Source organism: Malaclemys terrapin, chromosome 3 (genome assembly GCF_027887155.1).
Source record: "Malaclemys terrapin pileata isolate rMalTer1 chromosome 3, rMalTer1.hap1, whole genome shotgun sequence".
Lineage (NCBI taxonomy): Eukaryota > Metazoa > Chordata > Testudines > Emydidae > Malaclemys > Malaclemys terrapin.
Window position 1 is genome coordinate 162,994,106 of NC_071507.1, and position 16,298 is coordinate 163,010,403.

At 45.0% G+C, this 16,298-nt stretch overlaps 1 protein-coding gene across 11 annotated transcripts in view; it reads right to left on the bottom strand.

Annotated features, from left to right (window-relative positions):
* MLIP (muscular LMNA interacting protein) overlaps positions 1–16,298 on the bottom strand; it is a 173,445-nt gene extending 157,147 nt beyond the window's left edge. Inside the window, exon 1 of one of the 11 annotated variants that reach the window (XR_008444439.1) lies at positions 15,960–16,292. Coding sequence is in view for 9 of the 11 variants with exons in the window: in XM_054023337.1 (XP_053879312.1) it covers positions 15,960–16,022 (63 nt within the window). In the remaining 2 variants the exon portion in view is untranslated. Of the gene's footprint in view, positions 1–11,159; positions 11,174–15,959 lie in introns of those variants that run through there. The other 10 variants (XR_008444440.1, XM_054023337.1, XM_054023334.1 and 7 more) reach the window with 10 other exon arrangements.

The window sequence follows — 16,298 nt, forward strand, 5'->3', positions numbered from 1 at the left end:
TGGGAGGTAACATTTTACAATAAGGACTTGTGATTGGTTTATAAATATTTAATGATTAATAGATGTTAATGCATGTTATTGACATGATCTGTGTGTCAGACAGTTGTAAACACATCAGTAGAAGGTGTTACAGATGGGTATACGCCAGATTTATAAGCAATCTATTGATCTGTTGGAGTCTAATAATTGATTTCCCATTTTTAAAAAAAATCTAGTAATTATTTATTAACTCTCTGTAAATGATTTATAAATGGAATAAAGTGTGACTGTACTAGATTAATCAAAAACCCTTACTGAGCACTTTGCACAGATGTAAATGGCTACACAAGGTGCAAGATGGAAAGTCCAACCCATCGTGTCCCTTCCTTTTTGTTCTCTCTTTTCCCTCCCTGTTCTTCAATATCTTTCTGAAATCTCCGGCTTATTGACGGATTGCATTTATAGTTTTCAGTATTGCTGTGCTTTTCATTTCTTTCCTAATAGATTCAGAGATTCCCAGGCCAGAAGGGACCACTATAATCATAGTCTCACATGCCTATAGGTGATAGAACTTCCCCAAAATAATTCTGAGTTGGTTTTCTCTAGGTTGTTTTTAGAGAAACTTCCCCGGTATCTCTCTCCCACTCTTTTCCCCTTCCAGTGTTTTTACATTAGCATGTGGTTTATTTTAATGGTGAGGGTGTGTATCTTCATTCTGTATCCATTGTTTCACCTATGCTTTCATTAGTAGACTTTCTAAACAACCCCGGGCTGCTGACATGTTGTGTGCAGCCCAATAATCTATTAATATTCATTGCATGTAACTGCTTCATAGGATAATTTGCTTTGATCACTTCAAAAAGATTTGATCCACTTCAAAAGAAGATAGAATCATAGAATCGGAAGGTACCTCAAGAGCACGCCAACAGGATCAGGCCCCACAGCCAAGATAGTATTCCCTCACCTAGTTTGAGGATCCTGCTTTAGGGCCTCCGGCAGAGGCATCATTTGCTATGGGACAAAGAGGGCAGTTGCCCCCACTGACTTTTCTTAGGTCTATATGCTCCATTATGTCTTCCACTTTTTGCCTCCTATTCCCTCAGACTTTGCAGGATATAAGACAATCACACACAATGTTCTGTGTGTCCATTCCCCCCACCTGCCCATAGAATTTTTCTGAAATGATGCCCCTGGCCTCTGGTTTGAGCTAGGGCTCTGAGCTGCTTTTTAGCTGTGGGGTGGCATCAGAGCTTAGGTGGCTTTGCAAATGCCGACCAGCAGAAACTTTGTCACCATGGAGACTTAGGCACCATCGGGGGTTACGCAGCAGCTGAGGAGAGGCTTTGAGAATGACAGTGGTGCCTAAATGGTAGGCTAAGGCACAAGAGGCAGAGAGGCGTCTAAGTATCTTTTGATTCCAGGCTCTAGAGTCTAATTTTTCAGAGTATTTTGGATTTTATAGCATGTCCAAAACAATGTATTTTCCCCTAACTCTATTCTCTGAAATGGCTTAATTATTTTGGCTGAAACTTTAAAAAAAAAAAAAAAAAACAGCCTGAGGCAGACAATCAGCATGCAACATTTTAGTCCAAATACTTAAAGTTTGGCAAAGTTATAAGCAACTGAAAACTGGATCTTATAATAGAAAGTCTTCGGCATCCTTAGAGTTGACATGACCAGCTATGTTTATAATAAATCCAATACTTCGGTGCTTGTTATCAGATAACAAGCATGTCAGTTTCTGAGCTGTACCACGATAAAGCACAATAAAAAATTCAGTTTGGACAAATGCTTCTGGTGGAAATTCATTCTGATCCAGACAAACCCTGCTTGAGTCTGATGAACAAACACAGGGTCATCAGATTTGGTTGGGTGACATTGTGTTACAGTGTGATGATGTTTGCAAAGCTGGATTAAGGCAATCTGAGACCCTGGTTACACCAAGCCCTGGGGACCCTCGTTGGCTCCATGCCAATCATGCCACTCCTAATTTTGATCTGCTCCCCACTTGGATTGGTGGAACGGGGACTCCCAGAGAGACAATAGTGGCAGCAGGGTACGTACCTCAGCAGTCAGTGCTATCCTTTCTAATCCAGAGAGGATAAAGAAGGTTACCACAGATGTGGAGAAGGGAAAAACTGAGTTTGACAAAAATAAAAATAAAAATGTCTTCATTTCTGTCCATCTCTGTCCTATCTTTCTGAATTAGTTTCAATCCATTTCTAGGGAGGAAGTTTGGGAGCACTGCTGTCTAAAAATTACCTTGGGACAAACATCAAGAGACAGGCAGTGAAATGTGAAAAATAGCTATACAGCTCTCTAAAGTTTCTAAAGTAGTTTAGAACCTTTAAAACTAGTCTTTAAAACATTTAAAACTAACTTTATCCTAAATACCACTCTATTTAAAACCTCTCCCAATGGGGATAATATTGGCAAAATGACTCGACATATTTAGGTATCTGACAATTGCTGCAAAGAGAATATGGAAAATATTTTTACCACATGTACTGTATGTAATAAATGTTATGGTGAAAGCACAGTACTCTGACAGTCTCCATTGCATCTTCCCTTCTCATTAATCATCTCCCTTCTCTTCTCTCATTTACTGTCATAAGGGCTATTTCCAAAAGTTCATTTCAGCAACATGTATCACTGACAGACTTGCAGCAACTGCTGCTGTAACGCAAAGTGATTTTAAAATCGGTTTATGCAGGAGCTATACTGAGGGGTTGTCTTTATGACAGGTGCAGTTTTATTATCTATGGCTAAAGAGGGCTTGGGAACAGAAGAAGGTAATTAACCATTGGAACAACTTACTAAGCGTCATGGTGGATACTTCAACACTGGCCATTTTAAAAATCAAGATTGGATATTTTTCTAAAAGATATGCTGGGGAATTATTTTGGGGAAGTTCTAAGGCCTGTGCTATATAGAAGGTCAGGCTAGATGTTCACAGTGGTCTCTTCCAGCCTTGGAATCTATGAATCTACGAAAACTACCATTTAAAAAAAATGCAATTGTTTGTTGGACAAACCCTCAAAAAGCCAGCAATGCATACAGAAAACATCATCCTATCTCCAATTTCACATTCCTAGGGGAAATCTTTTGGAAACACATGACAGTTGCCAACATTCTGCATGCTTCACAATCAGGCTTCAGACAAGCACACAGCCTAGGCCAGGGGTCTCAAACACGCGGCCTGGGGGCCGCTTGTGGCCCGCGGGGTTATTTTCTGCGGCCCGTGAACTCCTCGTGGCCCCCCCGCCCTCTCCCAGCATTTACCTAGAGCGGATCCGGCCCAACACGCACCGGGGGCAGGGCAGGCTCCCTGCCTGCCTGCCCTGCCCCCGTGCCGCTCAAGGAAGAGGCTAGAACCGTAGCCAAGGGGAGCTGCTGGGGGCGGTGCCTGAAGCAACAGCCACACACACCCACGTGCCCCTCCTTCCCCAGGTTCCCGGGGCTTCCCGGAGCGGCGCATGGGCAGGGCAGGGCAGACAGGCAGGGAGCCTGCCCTGCCCCCGGTGCGTGTCGGGCCAGAGCTAGGCTATGTTTCAGTGCTAATGATACTCAAGATCTCTGCAGCCTTCACTACAGTGGCTCACAAGGTGTCCCTGATCCACTTGCATGACTTTGCTACAGTAGATAGTGCAGGATTACAAAGGTTCCAGTCATTCCTCATCAAGAAGATCCAGAGAGTAAATATACAAATATACAACTGCAGATCATCCCTGAAATGCCTCACCTGCAGGGTCCTTAGGATATGGCCCTTTCCCACTCCTCTTCAACATCTCCATGAGACCACTTGGTGACAATTCAAGGAACCTGCTGCCAAGACTGTGCTGATGATACCATTCGTAGCTCTCCTTTCCCACCAATGGAACCACAAGGATTTCACAATGCCTGCAGGTGACTAGCATCTGGATGAAGAGCAGCTGGCTTTAACCCAACTCAGGCAAGAGTAAAGTGATGCTGATTAGAAAGGGGAAACACTTCAAGGACTTGCCAGGACTCTCTCTCCTCCCCCTTTCATCAAAGGAATCTCCCCCTCATTTGTCAAAATGGTGCACAGCTCTGGTCCTGTTTGATTCATCACTGATCCTAGGCAACCAGTATCAGTGGTGACCAGCATTCTGGTACCTGCAGCTTGCTGAGAGTGAACTTTCCTAGAGGACCCACACATTCAGCACCTCCAGGCAGGATTATTGTATCTCACTATATCTGGAGCTCTATGGGGCAGCAATGCAGAAGCTCCAGTTTGTGCAGTGCAGCAGCCCACCCCGCTGGCCAGGCAGGACATTTAAAGCATGCCACCTGGGTGGCTCAGCTCCCTCCTGGACTCTCCATCCACTCCCACTGCCAGGTCAAGCCTTTGGTCCTGATCTTCAAAGCCATTCAGAGGTACTGCAGTGACCCTGTCTCCCTTTATGATCCACCAGGACAATTGCACTTCTTTGGGACAAGGCATTTCAGAACCCCCAAAGTACATAGGAACTGCAGATAACACATCCCCGAATGAGGGGCACTCAGCTATGACAAGCTCCCGGATAAAGTCAGACTGATGTGGAGTCTGACCAGGGTTAGAACAGGCTGTAACTCATTCCCCTCTGATAAACTGGGATGATCTATTCACACACACAAAGCTGCACTAACTGCATATGGGATGTACTGTTTGATATACACTGCTAAGAATAACTCCATTGTTAACCCACTAGACAATGAAAGTCAGGGGAACAAAGAGACTTGAACTATAATAGAAATAAAATCTTTAATTCAATCTCCTTTAAATGTAATGTTCTACTTAATTGACACCAGTATTTTCTCCAGTTTTCCAGAGCATATTTGCTTACTGGTACTGTGAACTTTTGTTATATATTGTATCTGTCAAATTGATGATAAAATTGATTGTGCATTTTATACTGTGCTCAGGCTTCTTTTCTCTTTGCAGTTTTATATCTGACCATGGCTTAGCTTGAAACTGTTACCAAAAATATCCAAAATTATTTTAGGTTAATTCTTCTGCATCATAATTCCCTTTATGAACTCATGTTTTGTTATGCAACAGTAACTTAGTGCCACACTTTGACCCTGGAGAGTTGATATACAGGAAATTTAACCTAATTTTCTAAGGGTCAAACACTGCTCACTTTAGTCCTCAGAGCAGCTCCATAGACTTTAATGGGACTCCTTTCAAGGCATGTGGGACTTGCCTGTGTTAACATAAATAATATTGCAATAGTTGTGGAAACATGATCCTCAACAAAAGTCTCTAGTTCAAAATCCAAGTGCATTTTTGTTGGATAAAAACTCATGGAGTGTTTGGAGAACTGAACTGGTTCAATACTGACTTGGCAGCCCCCTAAAAGAAGGGTGAAAAATTTAGCGATGCCCTGGTACTGAATGGGAAATACATTATATGCATTGTGTGCTTTGACAGTACAGCGCTGCAGTTCTCATTGTGGAAGGGGGTTCACTAACAGCTCTGAAAACAATGTATCCTTCTCAGTAGGGAATCTAGTAAAGAAAAGCTGAGACTGGAAAGTGTGGGGGACACACAACATATTTCTACAAGCTCCCGCTTAGGTCTCACCCAACTAGAACAGAGTGAGAGAAAAGTCAAAGGAGAGACCTGCTCAGAAAACAGAACAAATAAGAGTTTTTGGCAGAGCTGTCAGTTCACCACCACCACCACTCCTGAACCAAAGTGATCTCCCTCTGCAGGCAGGAGAGAGAAGAACAAATGCAGAGGACAAGGATTCCACAGCATGATTCCCTCCACCCAAGCTGCCTGCTGTACCAGCTCACTGATGCAGTAGCATTCTAGTAGATGGAAACTGTGTCCGATCTGCCAAAAGACGAGAGGATATCCCATTGGGGTGAGGGCTGCCCTGCTGCATGACCTCAATCTCCCTCTTGGTGGGTTAGCATAAACAAGCAGTCCCCAGAATGACGACACAGACACAAGCTCAGTAAGAACAGAATTTATTTAATCCTGGAAGAGGGGACAGAGGCAGCTCCCCTCCTGTTCCTTACTCCAAAACACTTCTTTCCTGGGGCAGAAACCATGCCCCACCCTGAACTTCTTCCCAGGGTTATTCTCTGAGTAAGGGGTCCTTCCCGTCTGGGAGGACACCACGTCTTTTAGGGGCTGCCTGTGGATGTGGCACACACACAGTCCCAGCCAGCACAGCAACTCTGTTACACTATTTACATTTAGATACGTTGGAAGAGAAGTTCAGGTGATGGGACTTGCACTGATGGTGTACACAGCCTAAGGCCTGTAGCATAGGTTAGGATTATTTATCATTTGCTGGTTATGTGATGGTAGCCGCAAAAGAAAGACCCATCAGGATCAGGGCCTCATGTGCTAAGCACTGTACAAATACATAGGAAGAGAGAGACCACAGTCTGAAGCTTTTGAAGTCTCAAGGATCCAGTACCAGATGAGGAGTGGAGGAGGGAGGGGATAGAATATATAGATGATCACTGGTACAAGTTTCAACTTACTTTGCTGTTTGTTTTGACTGGGGGTAGAGGAAGGTTAAAAGGAATGGCAGCAGAGGGAGTGTGAATGTGTAAGGGAATAGGGAGGGTAAGAGGGATTTTGAAGGGAAGAAGAAGGGACCGGTGGGGAGTGCAGGAAGAGTTTGTCTGGTATTGAGAGAGGAAAAGGGTGGGGCAAACAATGGACAAATGCTACAGAATTGTAACCACTATTCCAGTAGGTGTGGCACTTGCTTTTATGTATGAGGGCCCATGGCTCTTCTTTGGTCCACTCCATAGGGAGATTGTCCTCTGTTCACTGGCAACAGGATCGGGGTCATTCACGAATGGTGGCTTTTTATTTTTTTATTTTATTTTATTTTTTTGCATTTTGCCTCAAGTTTCCATGAGGATTTATGCACTAGGTACTCACCTGTCAATTTACAATTACAATTTACAGAATCGGTAGCTCAGTGCTCTGAGGAGTCAGTGAAGCAATCTGAAGAGTAGGAGTGGGTGAAATTTGTTTGGAGGGAAGAAGTAAAAAGGTTCATCAGTAAGGCCACAGCACATTAGACTATCAAGAAAATATCCCCGTTTTTTCACTCCCGCACACTTAGCCAGACCTTCCTGATCCCCACTGTCCCTGAGACATCCAAGAGGGAGCAATCATTTTGCTAATAGGGGGGTGCATAGACAGCTATCAGTTCAGGGACCTCCATTGTTTTTCAGGCAGATGCACAGGCAATGTAAGTGTCTTTTAGACAATTGTAGAAATCTGTACAAGTGAGTTGTGACAAGCTCCACTTCACACCAGCGCAGAACAACAACTTTTGACTTTGGGGGATTTGATTTAAATCATTTGGTTCAGGACTAGTTGGATCCAGATATGACTTGTGAAAAGCAAATAATGATTTTCTAGTCTAAATCCTTCAGTCCTTTCTTATATAGAGCACACGTATTCATTCAAAGCATAATCCTAATGCCTCTTCGAGCAACACATGCTATTTTTTTCCACTCTACAGATTGGTTTGGCTTAATTTGTTGTCCCTCTGTGACTTTTCCTTCTTTACCATTATTTAATTTACCCTAAAAGTCAATTGTGTTTTATAAACCTGGAAAATGGTAGTGCAAAGATTGAATGTTCTCTGTTAAGGATGCTAGTGTCAATTTGCTACAATTGTTCAAATAGGAAATAGATAAAATGTGAAATATAATAAAAGCCTTACAAGTAGCTGGGTGGAGAATTCTTCCTGTATCAGTGGGTGAGAAATCAGGAATAGAATCAGGAAGATTATTTTGAACTCAGCATCTACCTTCATATCAATAGGGCTGTTCCAGAAATGCCTCTGCCTTGTGTGTGTATAACAAAGTCACAAGTGCAAAAGGATAGCGCCATGAGTCAGGTTAGGCTGATCTATTGAAGATTAACAGAGATAGAGGGGTTTTTAGAATATCTGTATCCATCTCATTTGACTTTACTGTTCACAAAATAGATCCAGTATAACCTTCCATTTCCACAGTCACTTTTAAAAAATTCTCCCAGAGACCCTGACAACAGAAATACTTGCTCCCACGAGCCAAGATAAGGGGAGCTCTTTAAAGTCAAGTCTGGACATTATTAAGTGAGATGGCAGAGAGTGCCATATATTTACGAGATGTGTACAAAGAGAACTTTTCAGGGTGTGTGGGGATATGTAGGACCAGATCCTCACTGGTCAGAGTAAATCATCCACACTTTCAATAAAAACTGATGTACACTAGCTGAGGATCTGGTCCACAATATGGTTTGAATGAGCTACAGAGCCAGATTGCAGAAATTTAGGAGGACAATAATTTCTGTTTATCAAAGAGTCAGAAGGCAATGACTCCTTTATGTACAGTGAGGCTGTCCCACTTTGGAGACATACAGTATCTTGAGTATGAACTGGTCTCTGGGTAGTCACTGAACATTTCTAAGAACTGTAGAAACCTGTGATCAGATCTTTGTTCTAGTGAACAAAAGGGTGGAAATATTTGGAACAATCAGCAAAGTATAAACCAGAATTTAAAATATTGCAGTGTAGTCTAATTCATAGGGTTTAAAATATAGAATTGTTATCTCATACAGCATTTATCTTAGTTCACACATTCACTACACGCTGAATACAAATACGTGGAAACACCAACAGTAATGTTTATACAGGATATCTGGATTAAAAACTGACAGATTCTTAAATTATGTTTGAAAATTGAGCTGATCCGCTTGTTTCAAAGAGGAGAGACTCAGATCAGATGAGAAGCCCAGGGTGGATTACAAGAAGTGGAGATTTGGACTGGGAACCATTGTGTGGGGAAGAATGGGATTCAGGTGGTGGTGTCCTGTCTGGGAGATGGGAACTGGGTGGGCAAGGAGATTGGGACTGGAATGAAGACATAGGCGCCAACTTCCCCTCTGCCCCATGAGTGCTCAAACCCCACCCTCGCCCCACCCCCTTCCTCCAAGGCCCCACCCCGACTCACCACTTTACTGCCTCCTCCCCGGAGCACACCACATCCCCACTCCTCCCCCTCCGTCCCAGAAAGTCCCAAACGCCGCCAAACAGCTGTTAGGCAGTGGGCGGGAAGCACTGGAAGGGAGAAGAGCAGGGATGCGGCATGCTCGGGGGAGGAGAAGGCAAGGACGGGGTGCGGGTGGGGGGAGCTTGGCTGCCGGTGGGTGCGGAGCACCCACTAATTTTTCTCTGTGGGTGCTCCAGCCCCGCAGCACCCACAGAGTCGGCACCTATGAACGAAGAGGTGGAGGATGAGAGAGTAGGGACTGGGGTAGGCTTGAGAAGACAGGAGCAGAAAGGGTCAGTTTTAGAGGGAACAGGCAGAAGGGTCTGTGACAACTTCAGCACAATTCCCTCCAGAACTCAAATAGAGTCCAAGATTCCTGAGTCTCACCATTCTTCTGCTGTCACCAAATATCTATGAAACTCACTGGGAAAATTTCTCTCACACTCACATCCTTCTCTAGTGTCTGGTCCACACAGAAATAGTAGGTTGTTGTCCTCTATCAGGCCTGGTCTACACTACGAGTTTAGGTCGACTTTAGCAGAGTTAAATCGAATTAAGCCTGGACACGTCCACACGACGAAGCCCTTTCTTTCGATTTAAACCGGTTTCTTTACTCCACCTCCGACGAGGGGATTAGCGCTAAAATCGGCCTTTGCGGGTCGGATTTGGGGTAGTGTGGACGGAATTCGACGTTATTGGCCTCCGGGAACTATCCCACAGTGCTTCATTGTGACCGCTCTGGACAGCACTCTCAACTCAGATGCACTGACCAGGTAGACAGGAAAAGCCCGGCGAACTTTTGAATTTCATTTCCTGTTTGCCCAGCGTGGAGAGCATAGGTGACCACGCAGAGCTCATCAGCACAGGTAACCATGATGGAGTCCCAGAATCACAAAAGAGCTCCAGCATGGACAGAACGGGAGGTACGGGATCTGCTCGCCATATGGGGAGACGAATCAGTGCTAGCTGAACTCCGTAGCAGTAAACAAAATGGCAAAATATTAGAAAAGGTCTCAAAGGCCATGAAGGACAGAGACCATAACAGGGACGCACAGCAGTGCCGCAGGAAAATTAAGGAGCTAAGGAAAGCCTACCACAAAGCCAGAGAGAGGTAAACGGAAGGTCTGGGGCAGAGCCGCAAACATGCCGCTTCTACGTGGAGCTGCATGCCATTCTAGGGGGTGCAGCCACCACTACCCCAACCGTGTGCTTTGACTCCGTCAATGGAGAAACACGCAACAGGGAAGCGGGTTCAGGGTACACGGAAGATGATGATGATGATGAAGAAGATAATGAAGATAGCTCATAGCAAGGAAGCGGAGAAACCGGTTTCCCCAACAGCCAGGATATGTTTATCACCCTGGACCTGGAGCCAGTAACCCCCGAACTCACCCAAGGCGTGCTTCCAGACCCTGAGGGCACACAAGGGACTTCTGGTGAGTGTACCTTTGTAAATATCACACATGGTTTAAAAGCAAGCGTGTTTAATGATTAATGATTAATTTGCCCTGGCAATCGTGGCCAGTACAGCTACTGGAAAAGTCTGTTCACGTGTATGGTGATGGAGCGGAAATCCTCCAGGGACATCTCCAGAAAGCTCTCCTTCATATACTCCCAAAGCCTTTGCAAAAGGTTTCTGGGGAGGGCTGCCTTATCCCGTCCGCCATGGTAGGACACTTTACCACGTCAGGCCAGTAGCACATAGTCTGGAATCATTGCATAACAAAGCATGGCAGCATATGGTCCCGGTGTTTGCTAGCATGCAGACAACATCCATTCCTTATCTCTCTTTGTTATCCTCAGAAGAGTGATATCATTCACGGTCACCTGGTTGAAATGGGGTTATTTTATTAAGGGGGCATTCAGAACGGCATGCCTGTTCTTGCTCGGCTGAACAGAAATGTTCGCCACTGTTGGCCACGCGATGGGGGGGGATGGGTGAAGGGATCATCCCAGAGTATTGGGGGGGGATGTGGGGCGGGGGGTAGTTGGGTTTGTGCTGCATGTTAACCCGAAAACCCCAGCCCCTCCTTTTACATTGCAAACCCATTTTAAATGGCCAACCCAATGGGTCCTTGGTATGGGAAATGAGGGCGCTACTGTTTGAAACCACTCCCACATGTTATGAGGGTTAAAAAAGCCAAAAGACTGTGGCTTACCATGGCTGCCTGCAAGCCGAATTCTGTTGCCTGGCACCGCATGAGTGATCTTTCACATCAAACCGGCAGGCCCTCAATATAAGAGGAAAAATGCGACCTTGTAATGAAAACACATGTGCTGTGTAAGGTGAACAACAAAATTTAACGTGAAAGAGTGTACCCATTGTTCTCTAAAATGTGTCTTTTTAACCACCTCTCCCTTGTCCTCCACCAGCTGCAAATGTTTCGCCTTCGCAGAGGCTAGCAAAGATTAGAAGGAGAAAACGGCGGACTTGGGATGATATGTTCACAGAGTTCCAGATGTCCTCCCATCTGAAAGAGCACAGCAGAATGCGTGGAGGCAGTCAATGTCAGACTACAGAAAAGCACAATATGAACGAGAGGAGAGGTGGCGGGCTGAATCGCGGGATGAACAGAGCAAGTGGCGGGCTGAAGATGATAGGTGGCATCAGCTTGCAGACAGAAGGCAAGAGTCGATGCTCCGGCTGCTGGAGCATCAAACTCATATGCTCCAGCATATGGTTGAGCTGCAGGAAAGGCAGCAGGAGCAGAGACCGCCGCTACAGCCCCTGTGTAACCAACAGCCCTCCTCCCCAAGTCCCATAGCCTCCTCACCCAGACGACCAAGAACACGGTGTGGGGGCCTCCAGCCACCCAGTCACTCCACCCCAGATGATTGCCCGAGCATCAGAAGGCTGGCCTTCAATAAGTGTTAAAGTTTTAAAGTTTTAAACTACAGTGCATCCTTTTCCTTCCCTCCTCCCCCACCCTTCTCGGGCTACCTTGGCAATTATCCCCCTAGTTGTGTGATGAATTAATAAAGAATGCATTAATATGAAGTAACAATGACTTTATTGCCTCTGCAAGCGGTGCTCGAAGGGGGGAGAGGAGGGTGGGATGGTTGGTTTACAGGGAAGTAGAGTGAACCGGAGGGGGGGGGTGGAGGGTTCATCAAGGAGAAACAAACAGAAGTTTCACACCATAGCCTGGCCAGTCACAAAACTCGTTTTCAAAGCTTCTCTGATGCGCACCACGCCCTGCTGTACTCTTCTAATCGCCCTGGTGTCTGGCTGCGCATAATCAGCGGCCAGGCAATGTGCCTCAACCTCCCACCCTGCCATAAATGTCTCCCCCTTACTCTCACAGATATTGTGGAGCGCACAGCAAGCAGCAATAACAATGGGGATATTCTTTTCGCTGAGGTCTGAGCAAGTCAGTAAGCTGCGCCAGCGCACTTTTAAACATCCAAATGCACATTCCACCACCATTCTGCACTTGCTCAGCCTGTAGTTGAACAGGTCCTGACTACTGTCCAGGTTGCCTGTGTATGGCTTCATGAGCCATGGCATTAAGGGGTAAGCTGGGTCCCCAAGGATCACGATAGGCATTTCAACATCCCCAATGGTTATTTTCTGATCCGGGAAGAAAGTCCCTTCCTCCAGCTTTTGAAACAGACCAGAGTGCCTGAAGACGCGAGCATCATGTACCTTTTCCGGCCATCCCATGTTGATGTTGGTGAAACGTCCCTTGTGATCCACCAGGGCTTGCAGCAGCATTGAAAAGTACCCCTTGCAGTTTATGTACTCAGTGGCTTGGTGCTCCGGTGACAAGATAGGGATATGGGATCCATCTATCGCCCCGCCACAGTTTGGGAATCCCATTGCAGCAAAGCCATCCACTATGGCCTGCATGTTTCCCAGAGTGACTACCCTTGATATCAGCAGGTCTTTGATTGCCCTGTCAACTTGGATCACAGCAGCCCCCACAGTAGATTTGCCCACTCCAAATTGATTCCCGACTGACCGCTAGCTGTCTGGCGTTGCAAGGTTCCACAGGGCTATCGCCACTCGCTTCTCAACTGTGAGGGCTGCTCTCATCCTGATATTCTGGCGCTTCAGGGCAAGGGAAAGCAAGTCACAAAGTTCCATGAAAGTGCCCTTACGCGTGCGAAAGTTTCGCAGCCACTGGGAATCGTCCCACACCTGCAACACGATGCGGTCCCACCAGTCTGTGCTTGTTTCCTGGGCCCAGAATTGGCGTTCCATGGCATGAATCTGCCCCAGTAACACCATGATTTGCACATTGCTGGGGCCCGTACCTTGTGTGAGGGCTGTGTCCATGTCAATTTCCTCATCACTCTCGTCGCCACGCTGCAATTGCCTCATCGGCTGGTCCTGGTAATGCTTTGGCATGTCCTGGCTCTGCATATACTCCAGGACAATGCGCGTGGTGTTCATGGTGCTCATAACTGCCGTGGTGATCTGAGCGGGCTCCATGATCCCAGTGCTATGGCGTCTGGTCTGAAAAAAGGCGCGAAACTGACAGAGGGAGGGAGGGGTGACTGACGACATGGCGCACAGGTACAGGAAATTAAAATCAGCGAAGGTGGCTGTGCATCAGGGAGAAACACAAACAACTGTCACACAGAATGGCCCCCCCAAAGATTGAACTCAAAACCCTGGGTTTAGCAGGCCGTTGATTTCACGGAGGGAGGGGGAAGCAAATAAATACAGAACAAATCTGGTCCATCTATCTTTTACATCTTAAGCTGGCAGCAGACGGTGCAGCATGACTGATAGCCCTCGGCATCTTCTGGATGGTTGGCAGAAGATACTGTACTACGACTGCTAGCCATCATCGTCAAGACGGTTGAATAGGACTGCCAGCAGGACTGAGTCTCCAGGAGACAAAGCATGTCTGCCCAGGTGCCTGTGATTGAACTGGAGTACAACGATGACGGATACCAGTTGTAATACACCATCTACTGCCAAAAGGCAAGGGGCTGCTGCTGTGTAGTAATGCAGCCCCACGTCTGCCAGCACCCAGATAGCCGATGAAGGCTAACAGTCATACTGCACTGTCTACTGCCAAAAGGCAATTAGCTGCTGCTGTGTAGTAATGCAGTACCACGTCTGCCAGCACCCAGATGACATATGGTGACGGTGAGCTGAGCTGAGCTGAGCGGGCTCCATGCTTGGCGTGGTATGTTGTCTGCACAGGTAACCCAGGTAAAAAGGCTCGAATCGATTGTCTGCCATTGCTCCGACGGAGGAGGAGGGGCCTGCTGGCATGTACCCAGAACCCCCCACGACACTGTTTTGCATCATCAGGCATTGGGATCTCAACCCAGAATTCCAATGGGCGGTGGAGACTGCGGGAACCCATAGTGCAACGCTCCGGAAGTCGACGCTAGCCTCGGTACTGTGGACGCAGTCCGCCGGCTTCATGCACTTAGAGCATTTTATGTGGGGACATACAGTCGACTGTATAAAACCGATATCTATAAAACTGGCTTCTATAATTTCAACCTAATTTCATAGTGTAGACATACAATCAGTTACTTTGTTAGCTCAAGTGGCAGAGGTCTGTATTGTGGATCCAACCTTGTGGCTGACCCATGTGGATGTCAACATGATTCCACAGAAGGGAATTTGTTTTTCTCAGTAAGATTTTTTTTAAAACTACATTAGAAGAACATTAAGGTTGCAAAATCAAGTCTTAAAAGTGAGGAAATGCCAGAATTAAAGTTGCCTGGGCAAACTTAATTGGGCCCCTTGTGAGTATGCATTATGATACAATCTTTAATTACATGTTTATATTATTTTTTCCCACAGGATCTATACAAAACAAGAACTTCAAGGCATATTTTTTTCCTGCAGCTTGTATGAATTATCTAAGTGATTTAACCTTTGATATTTTTTCTTTACATTTTATGGATCTTGCCATAAAAATAAGAAAGATGCAGTATTTCTTGCATAGTCTGAAGTGTTAATAATGATTGACTAGCTTTCTTACAAAATACTAACACTAATATTAATCTGAAAACTCCTTCAGATAATACTGTTTAAAGAAACAATTTTCTACCTGAAAAATTCATAGTAGTTGAGACAGAGAAATTAGTTAACATTTTGTTTCAAGATCTCCTAGACTCACTAGCCAACCTACCCTCTGTCTCAATCAGGCTGTGTGTGTAATTACCAGTTTAGGGACAGATTCTGGATACCCATATTCTCACTGAGTAACACATCACCCCACATATAGTCTCATTTAAATGGGGTTACTTGAGGAATAAGTTACTGCCAAACATGAGTAAACTCTTGCCCACTGTGAAGTGAAATAATAGACCATAATGCAATAATAGCATTACCTTGCTCTCAGGATCAGAGTACATTGTCATCTTTCTTTAAGAAACAAATCAGCAATCACTTGCACTAAGTACAGCTTATCAGTTAATAAAGTCAAGAATAACATGACACTTTGGTGATGTCTGGGAAATGACCTTTAGTATTAACAAGTTCTATTTTGCAATGTAGAGCTGTATTTAAATACTATGTTACTCAAATATAAAATTGCATTTTTGACCATTCTTTTTTCTTGTGGTCACCTATTTTGGTTTAAATTCATTTTCAAGTTTCCAATGAAGGAGCTGATAAGATTTTCTAATCAACCTGCCCTTTATTGATGTAAAATAAACTGCAAGAGCATGAAAACACTCTGATACAGAAATCCTGGAAGAAAACTGAGTAATCGGCCTGGGTTTGGATTATATAATTGTACTGAATTAGTTTTTCACTCTGCAACTACACAAATGTCACTAATGAAATTCCATCATTTCCACTGAAAGATATCATTCATAATTCATTTCAACATGCTCCACTAAGCCTGCTAATCTTCAAGGTCACTGGCTAGAGGAAGCATAGAAATATTACTGGAACCTTTCTAAGGTTCAACAGTTGCTTTGCCTTTCCTCCTCACCATTAAGTTTAAAATGTTTGTAGAGTAAACCTCAACATGTCTTACCGTCAGCTTCTCCTTTAAGGTGTGTTTTGCTGAGATTTCTTTTTCGTGCTTTTCTAACTCCATGTCCCAGAAAAAGAGGTTCAGATCCTGGGTAGAAGTGATTTAATCTGACTACATATTAGATATCACTATACTTTTCAAGTTGTGAGACAGAACTCTATCAGGCAGTGCTGGTGATAATTTCTGGTTAGCTAGTGTTTCCATTTATAGACGTAGAAACTTCACAAATAGAATCCTAGAGAGAAGGCAGGCAGCTGGCCTCAGATAACAATAAATATTATTTTGGCATCAAAGCAAACTGTTTAACGTGAGTACTGTTGTAGCAGGTTTTTTGTTACC